Source organism: Xiphias gladius, chromosome 12 (genome assembly GCF_016859285.1).
Source record: "Xiphias gladius isolate SHS-SW01 ecotype Sanya breed wild chromosome 12, ASM1685928v1, whole genome shotgun sequence".
NCBI lineage: Eukaryota > Metazoa > Chordata > Actinopteri > Istiophoriformes > Xiphiidae > Xiphias > Xiphias gladius.
Genome location: NC_053411.1, coordinates 10,630,456 through 10,655,740, shown reverse-complemented (window position 1 = coordinate 10,655,740; position 25,285 = coordinate 10,630,456). Strand labels below are relative to the sequence as shown.

Below are 25,285 nucleotides of genomic sequence, written 5' to 3'. Positions count from 1 at the left end.
GATACATTTATACCTCTGGTAAAATCTTCACGACCTGAATGTGTTCAGAGTGCTGGAGGAAACTGGAACACCTTGACCAACCCAGACAAGCACTGCGAAGTCCAAACAGAAGACAGAAGACTTACCTTAAGTCACTCAGCCACCTTGTGTGGGAAGTAAAATCAGTAGATAAAAGCTCCAATTGTTTCAAAAATATCAAGTAAACTAAATTTCACTAATAACTGCGCTGTTGGACTTGGATGTGACCATGTTGTCAGATATTCTGGGTCACTTTTAATGGCTCTGCTGCCAACATCACATGACACGTCTACAAGGTTCTCCTGCTGATCAACAGATCTTTGTAGGTCATGATTAAGGGACTAATTTGTCTTACCCACTCCATCTGCTAAGTTTCAGCCTTCCAAGTAATTAAGGAGCTGTGGAACACCGAATGCTGGATGGCCTCGGGGGGTTTTCACTCTTACTTTCATGCATCCATTAACAACACGGCCGATGCCTTCCATATGTACACTCACGCTTGGGGATTTGTCGCGTTCTTCATGGGAGTCCTCATATAAATTGCAATTGATATTGTAATTATTCTTTATGGTTTATTTAAAGAACAGGGTCCGGAGAATGGAAAACAACTGATATAATTATTACCTGATGAAGTTTTCTTTCCAGTTCATAATGACTTGTGATGACCTATATCTCGAGGGTATCTATATCACATCTTCAGTGCTCATCTGTGCAAACACAAGGTAGATGAAGACATTATAGACTACAGAGGGCATAATTCAGTGTGGTTTGTCATATCTTACTACAAATTTATCACAATAACATCAAGACAAGAACGTTTTAATCGCATTACTTTTCAGCCTAAAATCCCATTTCTGTCACTTTGGCTTTCTGCAATAAACACATATGTAACCAACAGGGAAATCTGGCTATTCAGTCATTGATTCATCTCAGTGTGCAGGTGGAGGCCGCTGTGTGAATACACAAGAACTCACAAGGCTACAGGATGTGCATAGAATTTGGGACTGGAAATACAAAAACTTGATAGGTATGCAATGGAAAAGACGCAGCAGGGACCCTATGAATTGTTCACTGACTGACAGGTAATCAGAAGTCCCCATACTGTTACTGTTACATTCAGAAGACAGAACCATATTTTTTCCTTTTACGTGAATCAGAAATCCAATTATTTTTTTCTGCTTCCGTTCTGCCACAGCGTGGGAGAAATTAGGAAATGCTCAGATAAAATTATAACACATACACGGTCTTTGGAGGAGAGGCTGTATGTCTTTTCATTTTGCAATTGAAATGTTAAAATACCTACTTACAGAAAATATAGTCCAGTATGAAAGCGGTTAGGTTAGGTTAGACTTAATTAATCTCTGGGGTACATTGCATGAGCAAGAATATAATATGACTGTGAGCATATTATATGACGTGACACATGCAAGCACAACCATTTTTAACCACGAAGCAACCCAATCTTTTAAAAAAAGGCAGAAACCTGCAGGTTTTAAATGAGCACCTACATCACTCTAATTCAGTAGGACATAGTAAAGGTTCTGGATGATGGTCGCCTTCATCTTTATCTGTACTACATTCTCCTGGGACCTCTCCAGTGGATCTATGTGCTTAATTAGCTTTTGTACATCTGCTTTTGTTCACCAAGAAACAGCAGCAGAAAAGACTGAACACTGGTAACAATACTACGATAAAATACTGGCAGCATTCCCTTTAAAACCCTCAGACTTTTGAGTCTGTCAAACTTCACACCTTTACAAACCGTCCAGCACTTTGTACTTTCAGTCTCCCTTTGTGTTGTTTTGGGTCAGCTTCTGTCCATCATTTTTTTTGGAGGCTGAAGGCTTCTTGCAAACCGAGGGTATTGATAAGGTTCCACTCTTATTCTGTTGGCCTTTGAATTTTTGTCGACGTTGCAGCCATTTAAATTTTGTGCTATTTTTTTTTTTTTTTTCAGACCAATTCAAATGTAATAAAAGCAAAGTCCATCCCCTACTTTGTAAAATACACAAATAGCGACCCTCTCAGCTCAGAGAAGGTAGAAGTGAACATTTTGGCAGAAGAGAGCGTATTGACAAGCTTGTTGAAAAATGTTGCTTAAGATCTTCCTCAGTGTAGACTAAATTAACTAGCTCCTTCAGTTAGAATCTTCACTAAATGCTAAAGACAGATTTAACAGGCTCAGCAGAAATTGTTGTGATTCACATAAAATGAAATACTACATGTATTTGTTTTGGTAAGTCTTACCTTTGGAGAATACTGAAAAACAGTGTCACATTTCCCCGCTCCGAGATCGGACTCAGAGAACAAACTCATATCAACTAAAGACTCAGAAAAGCAGCAGACGCAGAATAAACTATGTTGAACAAGCAAATGTTGCTTGTGAAAATTAATATTTCAAGCACTTTTTTTTTTTGTGTGTGGCATATTTTAGCTTTTGACTGTATCCCGCTGTATGGTCCACTTATTGTTCAGACTTTTGACTTCTCATCCATGTTTGATTAAAAGCTGAGGATGAAAGATCATTCTCAACTTTGGAAACAGCGGCCGACACAACTCAAAAGCCACAAACTCCACAACGACTGACTAAGTGGACATTGAGTTCAGATCTTTTTGTCGAACTCTGTTTCCAATGTCAAGAATGAACTTTCCTTAAATATAATACTGCATTTCATACCAATAATATTTATTACTTAAAATCTTTGCGAACAAATGGGCTGTTTCTCTCATGGTCATATATCATTGGAGTGTGAGCCAAAATTATTTCTTTAAATTATTCATTATTTCAAAATTGATAAATGGGGCTAGTTGTCCCCTCTCGGGCCTGTGCACGGGCCAGCATGGTTAGGACATTTTTTCCCAGAGGCAGAGTCTGCAGCAGTATTTATTTTAGTCAGACAATGATATTGTTGGGAAGGAGATATCCTGTATTTTTTATAAATCACAAGTCTGCCATTCAGGGCAGTTGACACTGAGGGAGCTTAGGGGGTTGAATGAGTCAAGGCCATCGCAGCATGCACTGGGGAAATGTGTCCACTGGGATAGGGGATATAGAATTGCTCAAAATTGATAGATTTACATACAGTAAAAAACTAGCAACCAGCTGATCCATTAATATTCCTAATATTCTTTAAAAACCTGACTTGAATTGCAAATTAGAAACAACCCTGAGCACTGTTCTTACAGATATAAATTAAGATTGATTATCCTCTCATAAATGGATCAGAAGTAAAACCTTATCAAGGAATGTGGGTAATCCTGTGAAGGACAAAGGAGAAAGAGACACTGCGGAAAATCTACTGGGCTGTTTACAATCAGCAGTCTGTGTTTAGTGAGCTGCGATTGTGGAATCACGCATAAGACTCGTAAGTGTTAAATCACGGACCATGGCTGGTGAATGGTAAATATGACCTGGTGGACGTTTAACGGGGCTGTGATTGATACCAGTTAAGCATGGGTTATCTTCTTCCACTGAAATCAGTGTAGTGTTTGTGCTACAGGTGAGGGTGTAAAGTTTCCCCTTCAGAAACCCAGTTGAAATAAAATTTTCAACAAACAAGAGGAATTTTTTATGATTGAAAACTAAAACTGTAGAAGTAAGCTAACATAAGTTTTAAGTGGGGTTTTTTTTTTTTTTGGGGGGGGGACTTCAGCCTTCAACCCAGAATATCGTATGAGGATCTGTTGATTTCCCCGATGGCCTTGCCTGTGATATAAAACATAATATTCAATTTGGGGTGGAGCAGTTGTTTCAGTAGTGAACAACAATTCTTAATGGAAGATGAAATCTCAGATGCCTGTGTGGTTCGGGATGAGGCATCAGGCACTCCATTAACTGAAACTCCCAGACCTGCCCAAAGCTGAGTTCCCATTAATGCAGAATGCAATGAATTGGCAAAACTGCTACATCAATAAATCCTCTGTACTCCCTGCTGACTTCCATCCTCTCCTGTCTTCTAAACTCATTTGCAGTTTATTTTCCTGCATCTGACTGAGAACATTTAAAGCAAAGGCTTGAGTCAACACTTTTTCTTTGACGAAGCATGTTTGGATTAATCTTGGATTAACAGAGAGCACACACAAGTCAACAGTCAGTAAAAAGAAATAAAGAAACCAATATGATGATATAATTGATGTGTTATCATTCATTCAAGTTTCAGGGTAATTTTGTTTGGCTGAAAGTCTAAGCAACAATTTTGCGGCGCTTTGTGTTATTCCTCAGTACATACTCTTTTTATTTTTTTTCTTGGGCTTGCCGTCCTCCTGCTGGCAAAAAAGTAGGACGCCAAAGCCAAATTGCTGGGCCTGCAGGTGCTGAAACAAATCCAGTGATCAAACAGCAAACACTGTGCCAGCCACAGTTTGACTTAGTCAGCAAGGGCAGGATAAGACTTCACTCTCTGTGTGGGTGACAGAGAGAGAAGTTTTTCGTAGAGATGATTTCTCTGATGGAGGCCACTGCGGCTTGTCTCTTGAAGCCTTTGTTCAAATGAAAAAGAAGTCAAGTCGCGGTTTTGCAATGCTGTTATAAAGCTGTTAAAAACATGAAAAAGATATATTTTAGAAAAAGCTGACAATAAAGTGCATTGTTGAATACTTTAATCTTGTACTGCGTCTCATTTCTCTCCAAGCATTTGAGATCACACAAGACTTTTCACCGCCACAATCAGCATCTGGGGCCACTTATACAGGATATTAGAAATAATAAGTCCAAATTTCCCCATTGCAACTCTACCCCAATAAGAAATATTTGACTTGAGGCTAACATTTGTTGGCCAAAATTTCAATAATTTCACAATATAATTATTTTACTGTTCCTGATACCTAAATTCCCGGAAAAAATTGTGAGGACATGACCTTGATGTGCTCAATGGTTGCTACAGCCCTGTAATATCACTTAGCAAGGAGCTCAGGAAAATATGAGCATTAAAGGAGACTAAGCATTAGAAAAAACATGGCATTCCACACTTTTTCATACGTTTCTGCTGTATTCGTAGTTTCAGTTGTGCTGTGGGCGTCTGATATCCACAAGTCAAGATTGGTAACCCACTGCATAGTGGAGTTTAATTTTTTCTTTTTGGATAGCCACTTGAATTCAAGGCGAACTCTGAAATGACAGTGAGTAGTTAATAGGAACTAAATTGAGGCAAAGCCTCCATCTGTAGTGCTTCTTGTCTTTCCAATCGGTTAGTCACTTCCAGGACACTGGTCGTCAGAAAAGAGAGATGAGGAACACTTGTGCAAATGAAGTTGCTGATGCTTCATGAAGGTGTTTTGGCATCATTAGACTATGCAGCAATCTTTATGTACATTCTTTCGTCAGTATAAAATGTTATGTGGCAGTCGGTTGTCTCAAGTTTGAGTGTTTGTGTTTGCCTTGTGAAAACATTTATCCGTTTTGTGTTGTGGCTCCTTACCTTTCTTTACATTTCCATGGTGATGTCATGTGGTCATCTCTTTAAAAATTCACTTTGAGCCTTGGCTAATTCAACTGGACAATGACTTCAAACCTTCACATTCTTTGACCTTTGTCTTTCTTCCACCAGTTTATTCTGGGTCTTCTGTTTAAGCTCTCAAGTGGTTGTTTCTTAAATGGTTCTTGGTGTGACACACAAGTGTAATCCTGATTGAGCTGAAGATGTCTGAGAAGGGAGCTGATCATTTCACTGACCCATAACTTGACTGATACCACTGCTGCTATTGAGACTAGAGATGCTTGTATCTCCTGGTAAATGTTATTATATTGCATATTGCAAACTGTTGACCGTCTAGTCAAAAAAGAGCAAAACTTTTCATGATAATTGGATACAATTACATGGAAGGGGTCATTGGGCAATAATAAATCATATGGAACAGATCTAAAACTGTGTGTTGCTTAAAGCCAGGCACAGCTGGCAGTGATGTCTTTGTTATCCAACTTTATAATGTAATTCAAGAAGTGCTGGTGCAATTTTGCTCAGTCTTATATTTGTTTGTTCCTCTTTTTTTTTTTTTTTTTTTTAGACAAAACGTCTCATATTCCTGCTGCAAACATAATTATACAGACTTTTTGTTTCCTTATAAGTCTTGCAATGCTATAAGATTTGGGCCATTAAAATTTAGTAAAATGAATTTAGTATCTTATAATGTAAAAATGCTCTATTTTATGTTGAATATATTGTCCTTATGAAAACGACAGTACATTATTCGTAGTGAAAAGTAAAGGTGTTGTAGCTACAGTAGGGTATATACAATATATTATATCTGCCCTTAACCTTTAACACTGGGAAAAATACCCAAATCAATTACTTTCTTTTACAAATGCGAACTGTACAAATAACCTCTCTTATTCTAATAGAAGGATTTTGGTTGACTAACCTCAATGTTAGAAAGTTTTAAAGTACACTAATGTTTTTTGCTAAACTGTTTTTAGAGAAAAAAGTCTTAAAAACCCTCTGTATACTATCTGCCCAGCTTCTAACAGCACGCAAAGTTAGTGACTAGCCAGTGAACGTAGGGGAGCATTTAGAGGCTTAAGAGACAGATATTTCCCTCAGAAGTTGGTAGAGACTAAAAACAGAGCTAAAAGAGAGTGAATATTGAATTAACATTTGCCAGTGGGCCGGAAACACAATTCCAAATGGATACTACTGTCAAATGCATGCCAGCTGCGTGTGTAAATAGGCAACTGTTTCTTTTTCCCCCAAGTGGCCAAAAATCAATTAATATAGATTCAAAGACACAGAACAATGGCAAAAGATGTGATCTATTGGAGGGGTGTAGCTGACAGTTGCACAGCTATATTTCCATCTGATGATGGTGTATTAAAGAGGGGTTGAGTCCTGTAAACGGGTTTATTTTTTGTGTTGTTGTTGTTGTTGTGCTAAAGGTCCAAATGTCTTAATGATAACTCTAGTTTATTCTGTAGTGTAAAAACACTAGCTCTGGCATTTAAAACAGTCCCATTATGCGATAATAAAGTACATCTATGTTTCCAGTGCCATTTCACCCTTTGCATAAGTAATTATCATCAAATTCACACTGTGTCTCAGGTTTTGAGTTCCAGGCTGCAATTATAATTATGAATTAGATTTGACAAAAAGCCCTGGCCACATTGTTAGACACTGTTATCATGGAAAAATATCTCATTATATATGATTGGATTTGAACAGCTGCATCTGGTCTTGCAATAGTCTTTGTGATTCAGAAGAGTCAATCTCAGCCGTGTTGTTTGACTTCATGCCTTCCCCGAGGCTGGATCCAGCTCACTGGAGCAAACAAAACAATAAAAGTGACTTAAGGGGTTTTTAAGGGTCTGCCTGTTCTACTGTTGCTCCCTGAACACAAGATAATAAAAACAGTGCAGTGCCTAAATGTAGAGATAAATAATCATTTGTCAGATGAGGCAGTTGGAGTGTTTACAGATGTGATTTTACAGTTACACAAGTCAATGCAGAGCTTCTGCAAAACTATTGTTTATCTGAGGCATTTGTGTTTTTCTTGAATATATCTATTTCATGACACTGTCTATTTATTCTATATAACATATTAGAGTGAATCATTGTACTTGTTACCCCACTACATTTATTTGACAGTTGCTATACTTACTATTAACAAATTAAGATTTTACATACAAAACATAGGATTAGTTTATGAATCATAAGGCATTATTATGGATTAAACTACCCAACAAGCTGCAAAACCTCCATTGTTGTTGTGTGAGGGGAAAAGTTGGTTTATCATTTATTCACTTTTGATGATGCTCCTGTAGAAGTTTCAAGGTCTCTTCCAGGGTTTATGGCCTTACCATAAATCGAAATAAGCCAAGCTATGTCTGTCTGAGTTTTAATTTATGGCCAGTGCACGGGCAGCACGTAAACATTATATATTTTTCTATCTTATTGGATGATGTGTTTGGGTTGAAGTAAAGATAACCAATTAGTGCTTTGTCTCAAGAAGCACTATAAAGATGATTGTAAGACTCTATCTATTGCGAGACTCGTCTTTGACTTCCTGTGATAAGGTTTGTTTGTCTCCTATATTGTAATTTACAATACATTTTACTTTAACCCTATCAGTGTTTTGTGTGTTTTAATTGTGTTCAGAGTCTTTTGTAGAAAATCTTCCACAACGGTTCTACAAAAAATATTGGACAACACATCACTGAGCCCCACTGTTGTTCTATTGGCATGTTCCTTCATCACAATGAACGTGGACGCTGTAGTTAATTTTAAATGATTCCCACATACATAGTCCTGCTGTTATTATTATTCCTCAGGAGTGCACCAAATGCATATTAATCCAGGGTGGAAAATAATCCCCAACAAAAGCACCATTTACTCCTGTTTGACTAACATTTGCTAAACACCACAGTGCCCAGCTGTTTTAGGAATTCGTTTAGCATTTTTAACCATGAAACTATATGTTTGTGACCTTTTTTTTAAAAGATTTTTTCTTTAGTAGGATCATATGGACTTTGGGGCTAAGTGTCAACGCATTAAGAGATGGACTAACACATTGTTGGTTTGGGTCTTTTCACGGGATTTGTGGACAACAAAAAAACAAGTCTTATTCTTTCATAAAGTGACTGCCTGTGATCTTCACATTAGAGTCCCTTGCAGATATTCTGACTTTAGGTTTCTTCTGTCTGTTTATATGGTCTAATACACGTCTATTTATTCAATACAGGACCAGTCAAGGTCCCTGTACAATTGATGGGACTAATGTGATGAAGACGTTGCGTTGTATCTTCATTAAGACCACTACTTATATGGAGCAAAAAATCTGATTCTATTTTTCAAAGCACTAAACCATACATTTTGGCATATGTTTGTCTGTAGTTGTAAGTTTTTAAGGCACTAAACACGGTCAAGGTATTTCTGGTGGTTATAGAAGGGTGTGGCTGAAAAGCACCTGTTTACAAAGTTGAAACACCCACGTTCAGTTGAAGAGAAAATCTGCTGCAGGTCTTCAGTCTTTTTCCAGTGGAGTCATTCGCACACTCCTATATCTGAGCTGTCTGACCGGACAGCCAGACAGCTCCTGCTCAGGCAATGAATCGTGAGCTCAGTTGTGAGGGAGTTTTGTGAACAGGGTCTGAGGTGCTCTCCATCATTGTATGCGACAGCTACACTGTGATGCATGATTGGCTGAAGTCAACAGATGGGCTAATTCATCATAAATGTTGATTTTAGGAGTCATAATGCTTTAATACGGGTTCAGCAAACCTCAGTGTATAAACACACTTTAAAATGTGAAATAAATCATTTTATAAATATGGTTCTTGAATGATTTTATTTATTTATAATGGTACAACCAATGCGCCTGTACACCCTTACTGCCCAGACTGTAGATGAATGCGGTGTTTTTTCACTGTGTACTGACACAGCACCTTCAAAACAAATGAGCTTTGAGCTTTTTAGAGCATTTGAGGTTTGATCGTGCTGTTTTGTCTAAGACCCGGAGGAGCTGTGGTTGTTGAGTTATAAAAATTGGAAGCAGATTTTGTGGAAGAGAGAACCTACCATCACAGATATGGTATGTATTCAGCCCAAAAATATTTCTCGACAAATCGCTTGTTCTTTCAGTTTTTGCCCTTTACTAATTAGAAGTAAAGTTAAAGCTGCGTCAATCACAACATTTATATCACAGATACTTATTTGAGTATGTGTAATTCGAAAGGTGTCACTCATGACGAACCCCATGGAAAATTGTCTCCTGACTCTGCAGTTCCCCTCAGCTCTTGGGAGCTTTTTAGTGTCTTTCAGCTCAATGGTTTGGTTTTGCAGTCTGCAACTTTACTATTTTTGGTTCAGTCTCACTGCTGTCATTAACCTCATTTCCGGCAGCTGTAGGCAGCCTTTTCAGTGAAAAAGCTGCAACAGCAAAGCAGCAACTGTTTGCTAATACATTAGCTACAAGAACTTTCAAAGTGATAATATGTCAGAGTTGTTTGCGGCTTATCTTGCCACCTCCAAGTGGCCCCAGTGATGCTCGTGATTTTCTTTAAGTCTTACAGTCATTTTTTTTTTTTTTTCCCATACCAGAAGTGTGCTGCAGAAAGTCTGTTTGGGCCAGACAGCATCACACAGCCTGCAATTGCGACTGTTCCCGCACCAAAATCACTTTACAACCCAGTAATTGTTCCTTGGGGCCTGTCCAAAACAGTTGGAATTTTTTTCAGGCTCAGTCTAATGGCCATCACGGTAATAGCACTGGCTTAAACATTCTTCCAGGATAGTTGATGTGTGTGTAAGGGTGATGGAGTATGATCTATTTGGGTCCAATTTTTTTTTTCCTGCAAAATTTATAACAAGGGAACAGCTATAAAGAAATGTGAGAGTATTGTGTATACTAACAGGTTTCTTGAAGAATCAGTTGAGTTACTTTGTATTTTGTTGGTTACTTTCACAGGTTGCTATGCTATGGATGTCTTGAAAACATTGTTATGCCAAGTAAAACTGAGCTACCAAACTTTCTTTCATCTAAAAAGAAAAGTCATCTCCTGGTGACACTTTCACCTTGATTTCAAGCCGGAGAAGAAATGAATCGCCTTCACTTCTCACAAACTGGTCTCTCGGTGCTGGCTTTACAAAGCAAGTGCAGGCCAGAGCGTTTCTGAAAGCCATAAAAATCTCAGCAGCTTGCAAAGTTATCGGTGAGTCACTGCAATCAATTGTAAACCCTAGTAAATTGCTGTTTGGTTTTTGGCTCCTCAGAAACTCAGGGGTTAATGTGCGGCCAAATACATTTTATTTATACCAGTGAAGAATGCACTGTCCCACAAAACCTAGAAATTTGTAAGCGAACGGCACAGTTAATTTGATTAATTTTTCTTTGACCTTATGAAGAAAACATTTAAATTTTGTAAAAAACCTTTAGTACAATTTAAACATAAAATTACAGTTTCGTTTCTGACAGTGATAAAGCAGTGTTTTGGTTGGTGGAACAGTTTAGTTATATAATATTTATGTTGCTACTATGACGGTGTTTATGTATAAAGACATTTAAATGATTGTATTGTGGAAATCTATCACCACTTCGGACATAGACTGCTGATAGAGACATATTGTACCTGCCAACTTCCAGTCTTCCATCCACCACTTTACACCTCACTGTTTATTCTCTTTATTCAAACAGTTACACAGACTGGGATACTGTTTTTCTTCTTTCATTTTTTTTGGGATTTAAATCTCTGGCGGCTGCAAACAGCAATGTGGAACAACAGCAGATGGACTCGTAACCTGTTACAAATGGCTTTTGGCTGCACACACCTGGACAACAAGAGTTGGTGTGGGGAATTTAGTTTCACCTCAGTCCTCCCCGAGGGGGCTTGGGGGAATATTAGATTATGAGGTCAGCCAGAACCAGCATCAAACCTGTTGTGCGGAAGCACCCTGAATCAGGTATAGCCACAGTCTACCAGAGGGAATGAACTCTTTTTTATGACCCCATCATGGCATCCTCATCAGTTTCACGCCTGTAACTTCCACTGCTGAAAGCGTAATATTGAATGAACTTTAAAAATGTGCAACATCACCCTAAAGTTCCCTGATAGAGAGAGAGATGATCAGTAGTTTTGTAGTTACCAATCTGCTCATGATTGTTTAACTTTTCCACTGCCTCTGTAAAAAATAAAACAACATTTAATAACTATATAATGGCTACTTAAGCATGTGGTTCACGTGTGCATAACCACCAATGGTGCGCCATGTTGTAACACCACAACAGTAGGTGACATAAGACTTTGTCGTCTTTTATTTTTGCACGACAGCAGACAGCTTAAGCAGAGGAAAGATGTGTACTGCACTTTGCAAAATATCATATATCCAAAAAAGGCAAAGAAAAGACAAAAACCAAAGAGAGGTAGTTTCTTGAAAAATAAATGCAAAGTAAATGCATTTGACCTTAAATACTCAGTAGTTAATGGCCATGTGAAAATAATGACCTCTTTTGCACATCATAAAAACAATATAACCTAAAGTCTGGAGTGTCAGCCCTTCTCAGTGCCATCTCGAAGATTTAAGGTCCAATAAGAGATCAGTAACCGAGACTCTGTGTTGAGTTAGTCTGCTGTAGTGCTTTGCCATTTGTCAGCTGTGTTATGAATTTGCTTTGTGTCACGGATACACTCAAAGAATCCAGGTACATGCAGAACACAGCTAAATTGTTATTCCTTCACTCGAACCGTTTTAGAGTCTGTTTACAGCAGAGATCCTCAAAAATGTAAAAAGCTGACATGGCCAACAACATCATGGCTACCAGAGGAGAAACTGAGAGAACATGGTTAAAGTATATCCACCAAGTCAGTGGATGAGGCCTCAAACGAGGTCACAAGATAAATCAGAGGGGTCATGAGAGAAAATCAAAAACATATTTGGTTTTTAACATGATTTTTTCTGAAATTTTTCTTTATTAATCTCCTTTTTCTGTAAAATATTGGCTAGTTTTAGCCTTCCAGACCATTACGTTATTTAAATTAAACACTTTGAGAAGGGAAAATAACTTTGGTTAAACACTCCAAGGTCCAGACTGACTGTGTGTGAACTTGCTTGTTCTTATTGAATTGAAACTTTTTACAGATATGCAGAACTAAAGCACAACACTGATGTGATAAGGGCCTCAGAGTGGGTGTTGCTTTATTATGTAAGCTTAAGGAATAGTTTGACTTTTTGGGAAAAATGCTTATTATCGTTCTTGTTGAGAGTTATATGAGAAGATTAACACCCTAAATACGTAGCTGGAGCCAGCAGGCAGTTAGCTTAGCATAAAGACTGGATGATGGTTTTCCACTGGTTGCCTAGCAACTGGTCTCAGCCAAGACCAGCATATTGACCCTGTCAAACAGTGAATTGTTGTTTTTACACTTCGTTTTTTGTAAAGATTAAACAAACCAATTGAGCTTTTGGCAGATTTTGTTGCCTGTGGACAGAGCCAGGCTAGCTGTTTCCCTCTGTTTCCAGTCATTATGCTAAACTAAGCTAACCAGCCACTGTGCTCCAGCCACATATTTGCAGTACAGACATTAGCGCAATAGCAGTCTTTTCATCTGACGCTTTGCAGGAAAGCGAATAAGTGTATTTCCCAAAAAATGGACCATTCATCCAAGATTCTGTCTTGAAAAGAATCTCTGTCAAAATCAAGTTTCCGAAAACCTTCATTCTCTCAATTTTGTGCGTATGTGTTGTATATTCCCTTCTAAATTAATATATAAATTCAAATTACCACACGAAAAATCTGTGGCCCAGTAGTATTCTATCACAAAAAAAAAAAACAAAGAAAAATTTCACACGTCGCAGAGAGGGGGCCTCTGGGGCCTCCTAGCAGTCAAATCCAGCCACGTGTGTATCTTTTGTGGATGTTATAGAGAGCATGATTGATGATGATGATACACTATAAAGCATTACAGCACACTTCAGTAGGAATAAAAGAACGGTGGCACTCGCTATTCAGGAAAGCCTGTAGGAAGCCTGTAACGGAAACATACTTCATGTTGAAGCTTATAGAGGCACCCAGTAGGTGGATCAGGGTGTGCACTGCCATGATTGAATTACAACAGGACAATGAGAACAGTGAGTAACAAGTGGCAGTAATAGACAAAACAGGCTTCTTCTTTTTTTTTTTAAATTCACTTTGATATTTCTTTTAAGATTGTCAAGGTGCAGCAGCTCTGCTTTAGATCTAAAAGGACTTTTTCCACGACTTGCAGAGGATCTTTTGGAAGGCTCGTCTGAAGTCCCGGTTGAAGATGGTGTAGATGGCGGGGTTGAGGGAGCTGTTACAGTAGCCAATCCAGAAGAAGAATTTAAAGAGTGGATCAGGGATCTTACAGGAGTCCCTGCACACACCGTAGAGGCTGTAGCTAAAGAAAAAGGGGAACCAGCACACAACAAAAACCCCCATGACCACAGCCAGAACGAATGTGAACCTCTTCTCCCTGGCTTGAGAGACCTTTTTCCTGGCTAAGGAGCTCCGGCGGCGTTTCCTCCTAGAGGCAAAGAGGTCCATGGATTTGTTACTGACTCTGGAGATGCGAGTGGAGTGTTTGGAGAGGGAGCTTTTCTTTTGGCTGGCCTTCTTGGCTCTTTGAGAATCCTGGTGTTTGCCCTCTGAGGAGGAGCTCTCCTCCATGTCAGCATCCTCAGTCTGTGGCCCTATGGTGACGGTGCGTTGGCTGCGCGGGGGTGGGCACTGACAGTGGCCGTTCTCTCTCTCGCCATGGAAGGGGGAGGTGGCTTTGCTCAGACCATTCTCAGTTTGGGTAACACCATCTGTCCTGGGATTTTTCCCCGACATGCCCCTGGTTCTGGTTTTGGCCACTTGGTATATTCTGATATACACCAGGATCATGATTAAGCAGGGAGCGAAGAAGGACGCGATGCTGGAGGAGAGGATGTACCAGGTGTCGTCATTCAGCTCGCACTGAGGCTGAGAGCTGATATCGTTGTTGCGGTCTATAGATATGAGCGGCGGAGATGAGATGAAAGCAGAGATAAGCCAAACAATTAAGATGATGCACTTGACGCGTCTAGGAGTCCGCTTCAGGTTGTACTCTACAGCCTGCGTAACGGACCAGTACCGGTCCAGGCTTATTGCGCACAGATGCACAATAGACGAGGTGCAGAACAAAACATCCAGAGCCAAATAGATACCACACCAAACTTTTCCGAAATACCAGTAGCCCATGAGTTCATTCGCCAGAGAAAACGGCATCACCAAGGTGGCGACCAGGATGTCCGCGGTGGCCAGGGACACCAGAAAGAGGTTCTGGGGGGCTTTCAGCGCCCTGCTCGTTAACACAGCAATAACCACCAGAATATTTCCAACAACGGTAAAGAGAATGAGAAAACTTACAAGAGCAGCAATGCCGGCTATCGCTGCTAAAGTATATCCTCTGTCCATGCTCCAGGAGGAATTCAGATGGACCACCGTGAACGCGTCCATCCCGCTGGCGTTGAACGGGTCCATCCCGACTATGCGCGCTTTATAGATATCCCGGACTGGTTGAATGTTGGCATGAATTGACATCTACCCCTTTAATGACTGACGAGTCCATCAAAAACGCGCGGCTCCGCGGCCAATTCACACATCTGTCGGCATGGATACGCGCGCGTGAAAAGATTCCCAATTACCGGAGTCCTAACGGAGGTTATCTGCCGCCTGTTGATCAGGCGTATCTCAAGATGACTTACTTAAATAAAAAAAAAAAATCTTCCCCCGCAGCCTACTATAGTCTTCTCGTCTCCTGTTTGTCCGGAGCAGAGTGCCGTCCAGCCGCAGCTCTCCCTCCTTCAGCATGGTGCGCTCTCGCTCCTGATGAATGCCCCATGTGTTGTTCTCATAAAACTCACCCACTGCTGCCCCGCCCCCGGCACAGAGCACTATTTCATATACTATGGGAATATGATGAGGCCGGGGACGAGCTCGGATTTTCTCCATATCCAAATTATTAGTAGTGCATTGTTGTTTTTGGTGTTGCAGCCCAAGATCATGCAAACAGTGGCCAAATGTTGTGACCTGAAAGTGTGTGTGCAGGTCATGTTTTTGCTGCCCTCAGAATGAAGCCGTTTACTGCTTTAAACTGTTCAAGATTGTCTGTAACCAGGAGGCAAAGTTAAACTAGAGAAATGTGTGACCAAAAAGATTACACACACATGGGCAGGATTTCATTTTTGGAGTTGTGTGTCTTCATGTGGGAGCAGTTTTGAGGAAGAGAGAGTGAAGGAGGAGTGTGTGAGTTGAGGGAAGTTCAAGATGTGAGGGCCTTTTTGGGATTTTGGAGTAGAGCTCATCAGCTTGGAGGCAGGCTGCTCGTCCGGACACACCTCTGTGTAAATCAGTACAACCAGAAGATAGATTGGTTTTTCAACAGTGTGCTACGTTTCACTTCTCCTTGCACACCTTCGCACTTCCACCTTTTCATTCTTTTAATCGCTCATGCACTCACACACACACACACACACACACACACACACACACACACACACACACACACACACACACACACACACACACACACACGCATACATATGCAGTGGTTTGAATCCAACCCAAACACCTGACGGTACAGCTGGAGCATCTACAGCATGTATTGGTGTTTTCTGAGACCTGTGTTTTATTGTGTTAACAGATTGAATACGAAGCCCACTGATCTGTCCGATAACGTAACGTCTGCTAGTGTTTTTATCAAGCCATGGGCCCCTCAGGCAGAGCTGGTTTTATTGGTCAGGAACAAAACATCTGCCAAAAATGTTGAAAACTTAGCTGTTTTTATTTCACCACCGATGTTTCATAACAGAAATTTTCTAAATGGCATCTAGGCTCAACCAGTGGTACAGGCCTTGTTGAAATTACTGGCACCCCTGAATTTTAAGTAAAGAATTTATAAATATCTTCAAAAATAAATGCCAATCAACCAATTTTGTATAATCAGAATATTTAATAAAATGTCCAAAGTTACTGAACAAAAAGCAAAAAGCCTCTGTATAGTGAAATAATAAATCCTGCCAGAAAATGTTCACTTGACACGGTTATTGGCATCATTTTGATGTATTTGAATTAGTTCCTCAAACAAAATAAAAAACAAATAACTAACCTGCGCTTAATATTCAGTGTTTCCATGACCTGAATTAACCAATGAATGACAGTTTTACTGCATAAAAAGGGGCTGATTGTTTCCAGTTTCTTTTTCACAATGGTGAAGACAAGAGAGCTTTCTGACAGCATCAGAAACGGTGTTATCAAAAAACATAAAAATTCCCCAGAGATCCTGAAAGCCACGTTTCAACAGTTCATAATGTTATCAAGACGTTTCAGTCATAAAGCTGTTAAGATGCTTCCAGGACTTGGCGCTAAGAAGAAACTTGGTGAGAGAAGTCTGTGAAGGTTGATGCGGATTGTGGGAAAAAAACACCACACAAGACATCTAAAGAGCTTCGGGCCGACATTGTGCAGTCTGTAGTAGTGGTTTCAGCCCGTGCCATAGGCAGCACACCAAACCAAGTAGGGCTCCATGGGCAGAGGCCAAGGAGGACAACACTATTGAAAGAAAGGCACAAAAAGGCGAGAATAATGTTTGCAAAAACCTTTTATAGATAAGCCACAGTCTTTCTGGGATAATGTTCTATGGACAGATGGAACCAGAGTAGAGCTCTTTGGGAATGAAATGAAATGAAGACCCTACCTGCAGTATGATGGAGGTTCTATCCTGCTGTGCGGCTGCTTTGCGTCTCGTCCTGGAGGCACTGAATCTATCAAAGGAATGATGATATCAGAAGATTACAGGGGCATTTTAGAAGGAAATGTGTTAAACGTGGCGTCAGAAAACAAGGTTTGAGGCAAAGGTCTTGGGTCTTTCAGCAGAACAGCGACCCAAAGCGCACACCCAGCGGCACAACAGAATGGTTGACAAGGAAAAGATAGACTGTTTTAAACTGTCCAGCAATGAGTCGTGACCTAAACCCCATTGAAAACCTGTGGAGATGCCATTGTTCCCAGAGGTTCTGCGACCGTTGTGTTTTAAAAGATATAGAAAACATCTCTCGTTAAAGGAAAGAGTTTTTAAACAAGAAACAGTACAACAGTGAACACACACACACACACACACGCTGTATATACTTACATGTACACACACAGCAGTGCTGCGGTCTTCACATCAAAGATTATAAATGAAGCGTTTGTGGATGCTCCAGTCGCAAAAAGGACTTTAGCGAAGAAGCTGAGTATCATATCCAGGGACCTAAAAGTCTATGTACATTAAGTGAAGTATGTATTTGAATAAATGTAAAATGAAGTGACTCTTCAGTGGATGATCTCTCATGACCTCTGCCAAATCTCTGAGTAGCATTTATCTTTCAAAGATATGTCGTTTCTATTCAAGCCTCTCCATGAGCCTGAGTTGAGTAGGCATAATATATTAAATGTGATCCTTGAAAATCCCAAACAAATCTACATTTGTTTAGCCTTAGCTTCTATTGCAGTCATTTGAGAAGAAGACAAGCGAATTAGACTTGAGAGGTTACAGTACTGGGATTGAAAATGGAAATTCCTCATATGAACATCAAGCCACACAAGCAAGTCAACGGATTCAAGACGTACCTTGACATGTTTTAAAATGTCGACTGAACCTAGCTGCCGTATCAAAGACTCGATCTACATGCAGTAGTTTGTTTCTGTGTTTATGTGGACAATGTGTGGTAATGCTTTATTTAAAGGAGGAGTGGGAAGTGTCATCAGACAAATAAAAAACTCACCTTAACCAGACTCCACTGAGGAAGAAAAGGGTTATTGTTTAAGTATTGATGATACCTTATATGCTGCCATGTGGGAAAAACTTTCAAAGTTTGTCCTCTAGCATCTGCCCACTGTAATGTTTGTTAGCTGTATTGTTGCATCCAAACCAACGAGCGGCTTTGGTTTTGAAGTATTTCTTTACCTGCATCAAGCGTCTCTTGATTGCTGGTGTCAAATGCTGTGTGATAGCCATGTTGTACGATGAAACAACATTTGAAAGTACAATGATACGCCCTGAGGCTCTAATCTTGAAATTAACTTGTCTTACAGAGTGAAGTACATAGAGCCAGATAGGTTTAAGAATTAGGGTTAGTGATGAGTTCTATTTTTTTAATTGTGCCGTTTACCTGATACAACTGTAGCTGAGTAGCTATTTCAGCAGTACTTCAGTATCTGTTGCAGAGGGAGGCGAGAGTATGACTCACTGTCTTACCTCATCCTGATAGCTCGTCCAGGGAATTAAAAGGCTGACCCCTCGAGTCACAAGCCTGCCTCTGTCTACCTTCTCACACAGCTGCCAGCAGCTTCCATACCACTGCAGCAGCAGCACACCTGCAGGTCCGAGTTCACTTCCACACCGTCGGTATTGTCAAATTCATTCTGCCTACTGCTACACTCACAATAGCTCACAGCTGCAGTAATAGGAAGTTTTGGCTTGGCATTTTGTTTCCTCTGAGTTCCAGCGTGCTTTGGGAATAGTGATACACTGATCTGGTAGCCGTGGTCTGCAGGGTTTAAGATGGGTTGAGTGTGCAGGAGGTTAGGTGAGCTGACAGCCATCAAAGACAATTCATATTTGTTGGAAGAACTCTGTGATGATGGGAAATGATGCCTCTGCTTTCAGCTTTAATTACTGCTCTGCTTTTATTGGTCTTGACTATCAGTGTGTATCATTACTGTAAGAACTTTTAGTACTTTACATTTATTTTAAGTCTTTCTTCAGTTAGATTAGTGTTGCTTCTTCTGTTTTTCTGTGTCCAGTTTGGTTTAATTAGATCTTATGTATCACTATTAATTGTATGCCAGAAGATATTGTTACTAATGTTTTTTTACGTATATTTCCCTTTCACCTTGATATTTAGTTTATTTTGTGCACCTTTTTATTGGATCCGCGTTGTGCCTAAGAACAATTTGAAGCCTAACTGCCTTGTGGAATTTGGGAATTTGCTTCTTCAGTTTTTCTAATTTAGTTCTTATAGTTATATTTTAAGTTCTCGTTGACCAGATTTAATTATGAGTAATGGTTGTCCATCATCCTTAACTTGTTTCTGCTCTAGAATCAGTTGTGAAAGATATCATAGTCCTAAATCTTTACTTCGGTATTGTAAGATGTAAGTGTCTGTTCATCACGACTATCTGCTCATGTTCACCTTTATGGAAACAGGACACAGATAGGACTCTATTCAGCATCCTGGATGCATAGCAGCACATGTACTTAGGATTGTGTGGAAAATAACTTATTTACATTGGCTTCACTGTCTTTACAACATGGGGTCTTCAGCGTTAACTGGACGCCTGCTCAGAGCAGCCAGTCAAGGGGAGCTGAATGAACAAATGGTCTCTGCAGAGCGCTGCTGAGTATCGAGCAGCGTATTGTTAAATGAGCACAAAAAGCATTTGTGAGGCACGACAAGAAACTGTGAGGGAGGGAGCGAAGGCTCAGTGTTTTGTTGCCCGATCATAATGGGCGGCAGGCCTTGCAACCCTAATTCAACATGTATTTGCAGGTAATAATTTGGAATAATTCATTTAATTTACATCTTTAGCGTTGGGAAAGGGATTTTTACAATGTTAATGCGCTGGGATCATTGGTTTATGTGGAGCAAGATGGATCCTCTATGTGCGTGTTATTAAAATCAGACCAGTCATACAGTGGCTCTGGCAGTTCCTCCTTTAAGCAGAGCATTGCCAGCAAGACGGTTACTTGAGTCTTTTAAATACAAATTCACTGATTCTTTGCACTGTGTTTGAGCAATCATAGTTAAAAGCATTTCCCTTCAGTTACAGTGCTCAGCTGGATGTTTAAATCTGACTTTTGTAGGAATTAAGGCTTAAAGTCATCTCTAAAATTATGTAATGTTTCAAGTCTGCCAGGATTCACTGGTCACCTGGAGCTAACCCAGATTCAAGGTATCGATCTGACCAGCACACCAATCATCACCAGCAGCTCATATCAAGGATAACTTCCTCTGCATAGCTACATATCTTAATAATAATCCAAATTCCTGCCATATGTTTTTATTTGTTGTGTTACAGTCATTGCCATTGAGTGATACGATTTAAATCGTGCTGAAAAAGGCTAGCCCTTTGAACAATCATGGGGGTAACTCGCCCGCCCTAGTAATTTTGTCTTAATTGCACCATTTGTCAGTTGTTCCCTTTTGTCTAAAAAACAGCACAAACCTGTCAGGAAGGTAATGGTCCTCTACCAGTGAAACTGAGGTTTTGGGAAGGGTTCTCAATAATTTTCCTGCCCCCAAACAAAGAGTACTACACTAACAAAGACAACAGAATTCCTCAAAGTCCCAACATTTGATGTTATTTCATCTTGTCTACGCAAGATAGTAATTTATGCACAAACAGTATTTTAAAAAATCCCCTTTCAGGACTTTGGGGGCTCTGTAGAGAACAGTTAGACCATGTGACAGAACCAGCTCACAAGCAAATGTGAAAGAATGACAGCCTTTTTATTACTGTCCTGAGAATGTTTATAAAGTGGAGGGATTGTCTTAATATATTGAGGTTCAAAGCTCATTCTTGACCATGGAAACCGCAGTGGTCAAATTTAAATCTCACCTCAGACTAGGGTCTTTAGTGGCTGTTCTGGTACTTTTGATTATGTCACATTATCTTCATCAGCAGATGGAGTTACCCTCTTTGAATGTTATCAATCCATTATCAACTGTTATCATTCCCATATTCATGCTTCACAGGGAGCATTCTTCACCTAATAACAGGTCAGAAGGTGCACATTATTAATTCTTATCCTTGATAAACAGTAAAATAATCCAGATCCTTGTACATTGCTGGATTCAAAACTCACGCCAGGCCCATGGGGCAACGAGTCGTCCAAATTAAACTACAAAATATGTATTAATACTTTGGATATTGCAATATTGCACCTAAAAATAAATTAGCTGATTAATAACTAAGTGTCTGGGGGGGTTTGACTGATTTCCCAAGTTAAGACCTGATTTATAAAGACCTTTTATTAAAATCAGGCTATAATGTAATAATACACATATGACAGATTGTTATGGCATGATTTTAGTCCAAAGGTTCTAATTTAAAAACACATCATAAGTGGGTCAAAAAAGCTAAAGGTATTCAGTGAAGTGTCAACATATAAAAATGTCTGTGGATCATAATCAGTATTGACACACAGCTGTATTAATGATTTAGTAGATGTTTATTAAATATGGCCCTGAGCTGGCAAAATCCTCTTAATCTGCCTTGTGAGATCTTACATTTACTGCTGGAAATTTACTGGTTCAATTAGCTGCTGACCCCACACACAGTCATCGTTCACATTAAGTGCGCTACAACTATTCCTCACTGAATTTCAAGTAGCAGTGTGTGACGTTGGAGGCTTCTCCCTTATGGCTTTTATTGGCCAGGGGAGTTGTATTTACACACGTGGCAAGACACACAAAAATATATGGAATATTTTGGATTTCTGCTTTCTGTTCCCATATAGTCAGAGATACACTGTGAGGTGTGCTTTAGCTAATATTAACAAACTGTAATTTCATCTTACACCAGACACAATGTGCAGTTAGTGTCATGTCAGATTCATGTCAGTTTTTAGGGAGTCAGCTGCTGCACTGACTGTCAACACCTTCTCATTTCGAAGGCCTGGCACTGGAAAGCATGTGAGTAAGAGCTGGGGCTACTCCAAAATATCCTTTCGTACTGAGCAAGAAATGATTTTCGATTGTTATCCCAACAAGTGAAAGGCTGACATGGGATCTTAAATCCTGTTGCACCTGCAGGACAGGAGTGCCATTGCATTGCGTTGTCATGATCAGGATGGGAAAACCTTGTCATAGGCAGTAGATGGGGGTAAAGAGGATTTTACAAAAATGATATCCATAGTGTGTAGTATGTTATCATCTGAATGTCCTTTTGTACATCATTGTCACATGTTTTAGCTCGTGGAAAAGGCCCATTTTGACAAATGGGAGCCAGGCCAGTAGAGGTGAAAGAGGTCCAGTCCAGAAGCGTTAACATCATCACAGTTAACATCTAAAACTGTTGACTCTGGTATTCACATTTATTTAGATTCTTTGGATACAGGCTCTTCAATTCACAACAGGAAAACAATCACTCAGGAATGGAAAGGAAGTAAAAGTGATAGGACTGGTGGCACGACCTGATGAAGTTCAGTGTGTTTAATTAATTGCATTTGTCTAAAGTTAAACATACTAAAATTTAACCTTATATAGATTCCATCTCTGACTGGTGTAGATTTCTCCCTGCCTCCCTTTCCTACTTGTCTTGGCTCTAAATTATCCAATTTTGAGGGTGTATTTTTAAGAATCCATTTTTTTTCTGGACAGCTGATACAACAGTAACACAACTAAGTATGTAGTTTAATTATTTTTGAACTGTCGATGCCAACAAACCCCCAAGCCACACTCCTGTTGAGGGAGGTGATGCAGCATCTTGAATTAGAGAAGCTCAGGTACAGTATGTGCTTCACGGTTCCCCTGAAAGACATGTGAGCTAACGAACTCTGCTCTGAATTATGCTAGAACTAGAGTCTACTAAACCATGTCCACTGGAACAGACACTGTAATGACCATCTGTATCATCATGTGTGCCCACATCACATTGTAATACCTACGACTTTGATCTTTGAAGCAACCTTGTTCTTTTTTTCTGTTGTACTGTCATCCCTGTATCTTCCCCTGTCTGTTATGTTTTCGTTTGATGATATGTTCAAAAACCAGTGAACAGGGCCTTTTATAAACAATGCAACAGGATTGAGAATGGACCGAATTATTAAAAAAGTTACAGGTGCAAGCTCTTATACACATGCATATGTGCGCGCACACACACACACACACACACACACACACACAAAATCACATGTATATTTGAGTGAAATTACTTCTTTGCTCAGCACCACGATCTCTCTGAGGAACAAGACTTTTACTTATTCATCTCTGTTGTCCAGTATTATTCTTGTTTAAAATTCAAAAATTCAGATCTGACCGTGAGCACAGCGCGCCGTGCTTCCCAAGCTATAGTAGTGAACCCAGTCATAAAGATCAACGAGCCGCCTGCTTAGCAGCCAATAAAACTAAGGAGCGATGGGTGATTTAATGCATCACTGCCGGGCACAGTATTCAGTATTGCTGTGTACTTTAATGGGTGCTTAATGAGACTATTATCACGTATGGGTCAGTGATGATCAGGAATAGCATTGGTGCTTGGCTCCTTACCAAGTGTCCAGTTTCATATTTGTTCCAAGGGAAGTTGAAATTTTTCTCAGTTATAACTCTCTTTCAGGGCTGAACAAGTTATGAATCCCAGACTGGGGGTTGGTCAGTCTGGGCAAAGTTGGATAAACTTGGCAAAGCAGGCAACTGCCCCCAAGGCAGGTACAGCATTATTACTTAATCTTTTGGCTCTGTCCTTTAGACGGTCTGTGTGTAAAAAATCCAATTCTAATTTTTAATTTTTTTTTATTTTTTTTTAATTTCTTCCTGCTTTTTTAAAAAACTTATATTAGTCACCTCTTCATCAACACACTTGATTTATTAATGGAATGTGAATGCAGTATTTTTTGCCTCTAGTTTATATCGTGCTCACATTCATATCAAGTTGTACGGATTCTATATTGAATTTCTTTGATTTTTTTGACTCTGCAAAACTGTGAAGGGCATTCTTCACAATTTTTTGATATTTTATAGACAAAATGAATAATCGATTAATCAAGAAAATATAAAGTTGATCAATCAATAATGACAATAATGAAAATGTTAGATGCAGGCCGTCTTTAATCAAATACAAACCAACACACATTGAAAACCTTTTGCCAGGTTTGTGTCATTGCAGCATGAGCTTATTGGTTGGTCTCTGTATCTCTGGGCAAATTATGAGCAAATAATAATGGATCAGTGCAGCTGGCAGAGCGGATTAGCCTGTAATTGTGCTGTTGGTGGTCTAATCCCTGGCTTCTTGTCCACATGTTAAAGTGGCCTTGAGCAAGGCACTGAAACAAAAATTTGAAAAATATGTCGCTTCTGATAAAAGCGTTTGCCAAATGAGGCGGATGGGAAGTGGGGCATCCTGCGGTTTAAGGGTTAAGAAGGCGACCATGAACTGCCAAGTTCCTGGTTTTAATCGAGCTCTCTCTCCCTTCTTTCCTATCACTGATGTCCAAAAAAGGCATAAAAGGCCCAAAGAATTTGAAAAAAAGAAAAAAAATAGTGTGCCCGAGCAACCCTTAACAGGTTTATCTTGCCATGAGTCTGGTTCAGAAAATTTGGGAAGACCTTGTAGGTCTGATTAAGGGCGGAAAGAGTATGTGAGAGTTGGGACCAGGTTGTGCATGTCAGACTGTAGCAACTGGAGGTATGGCATTGCTTTGGCCTGGTTTTCTTTGCAAGACAACACCAGTTGTTCAAATTGGATGCAAATAGTCGGCTGAGTGTGAGCTGAAATAAGTTGACGTCAGAGCTTGCAGGAGGGCTGCAGCTATCTGGGTGAGCTGTATGTGTGAGTAAAATTGGACTGTGAGGAGCTAGCAGATAAATGGAGGGTTTGGTAAATGTAGTCCAGCAGGCGTTACTTTGGTTTGATCAATATTAATGGAGAGATCTTGTAATGGAGCAGGACTTCCCAGGGAAGAAGAGCGGCTCAGTTTTGTCCACATTGCTCTAAGTCGAGTGTCCAAATCCGGCAGAAATATCGAAGAGAATTACAGTACAATACCTTGCACTACCAGAATTTGCAAATGTAATATTGGGGATGAATAGATCACTCCCAT

The 25,285-nt window shown here is 39.8% G+C and overlaps 1 protein-coding gene across 1 annotated transcript; it reads right to left on the bottom strand.

Annotated features, from left to right (window-relative positions):
• Nucleotides 1-13,677: 13,677 nt before the first annotated feature.
• Nucleotides 13,678-23,008, bottom strand: LOC120797621 (alpha-2 adrenergic receptor). Its single transcript, XM_040141444.1, has 2 exons — nt 22,951-23,008; nt 13,678-14,969 (listed from the first exon to the last, which is right to left on the bottom strand). The coding sequence occupies exons 1-2, from the start codon at nt 23,006-23,008 to the stop codon at nt 13,678-13,680; spliced, it is 1,350 nt and encodes a 449-aa protein (XP_039997378.1).
• Between the last annotated feature and the right edge of the window lie 2,277 nt (nt 23,009-25,285).

What these genes read in the sequence shown, in the direction of transcription:
- LOC120797621 (XM_040141444.1), bottom strand. Translation starts at nt 23,008, where the DNA reads ATGTCTTTCAGGGGAACCGTGAAGCACATACTGTACCTGAGCTTCTCT. An exon ending in GAGCTTCTCTAATTCAAGAT is followed by an intron (nt 14,970 to 22,950) that starts GCTGCATCACCT and finishes AAGCGCGCATAG; the next exon opens with TCGGGATGGACCCGTTCAAC.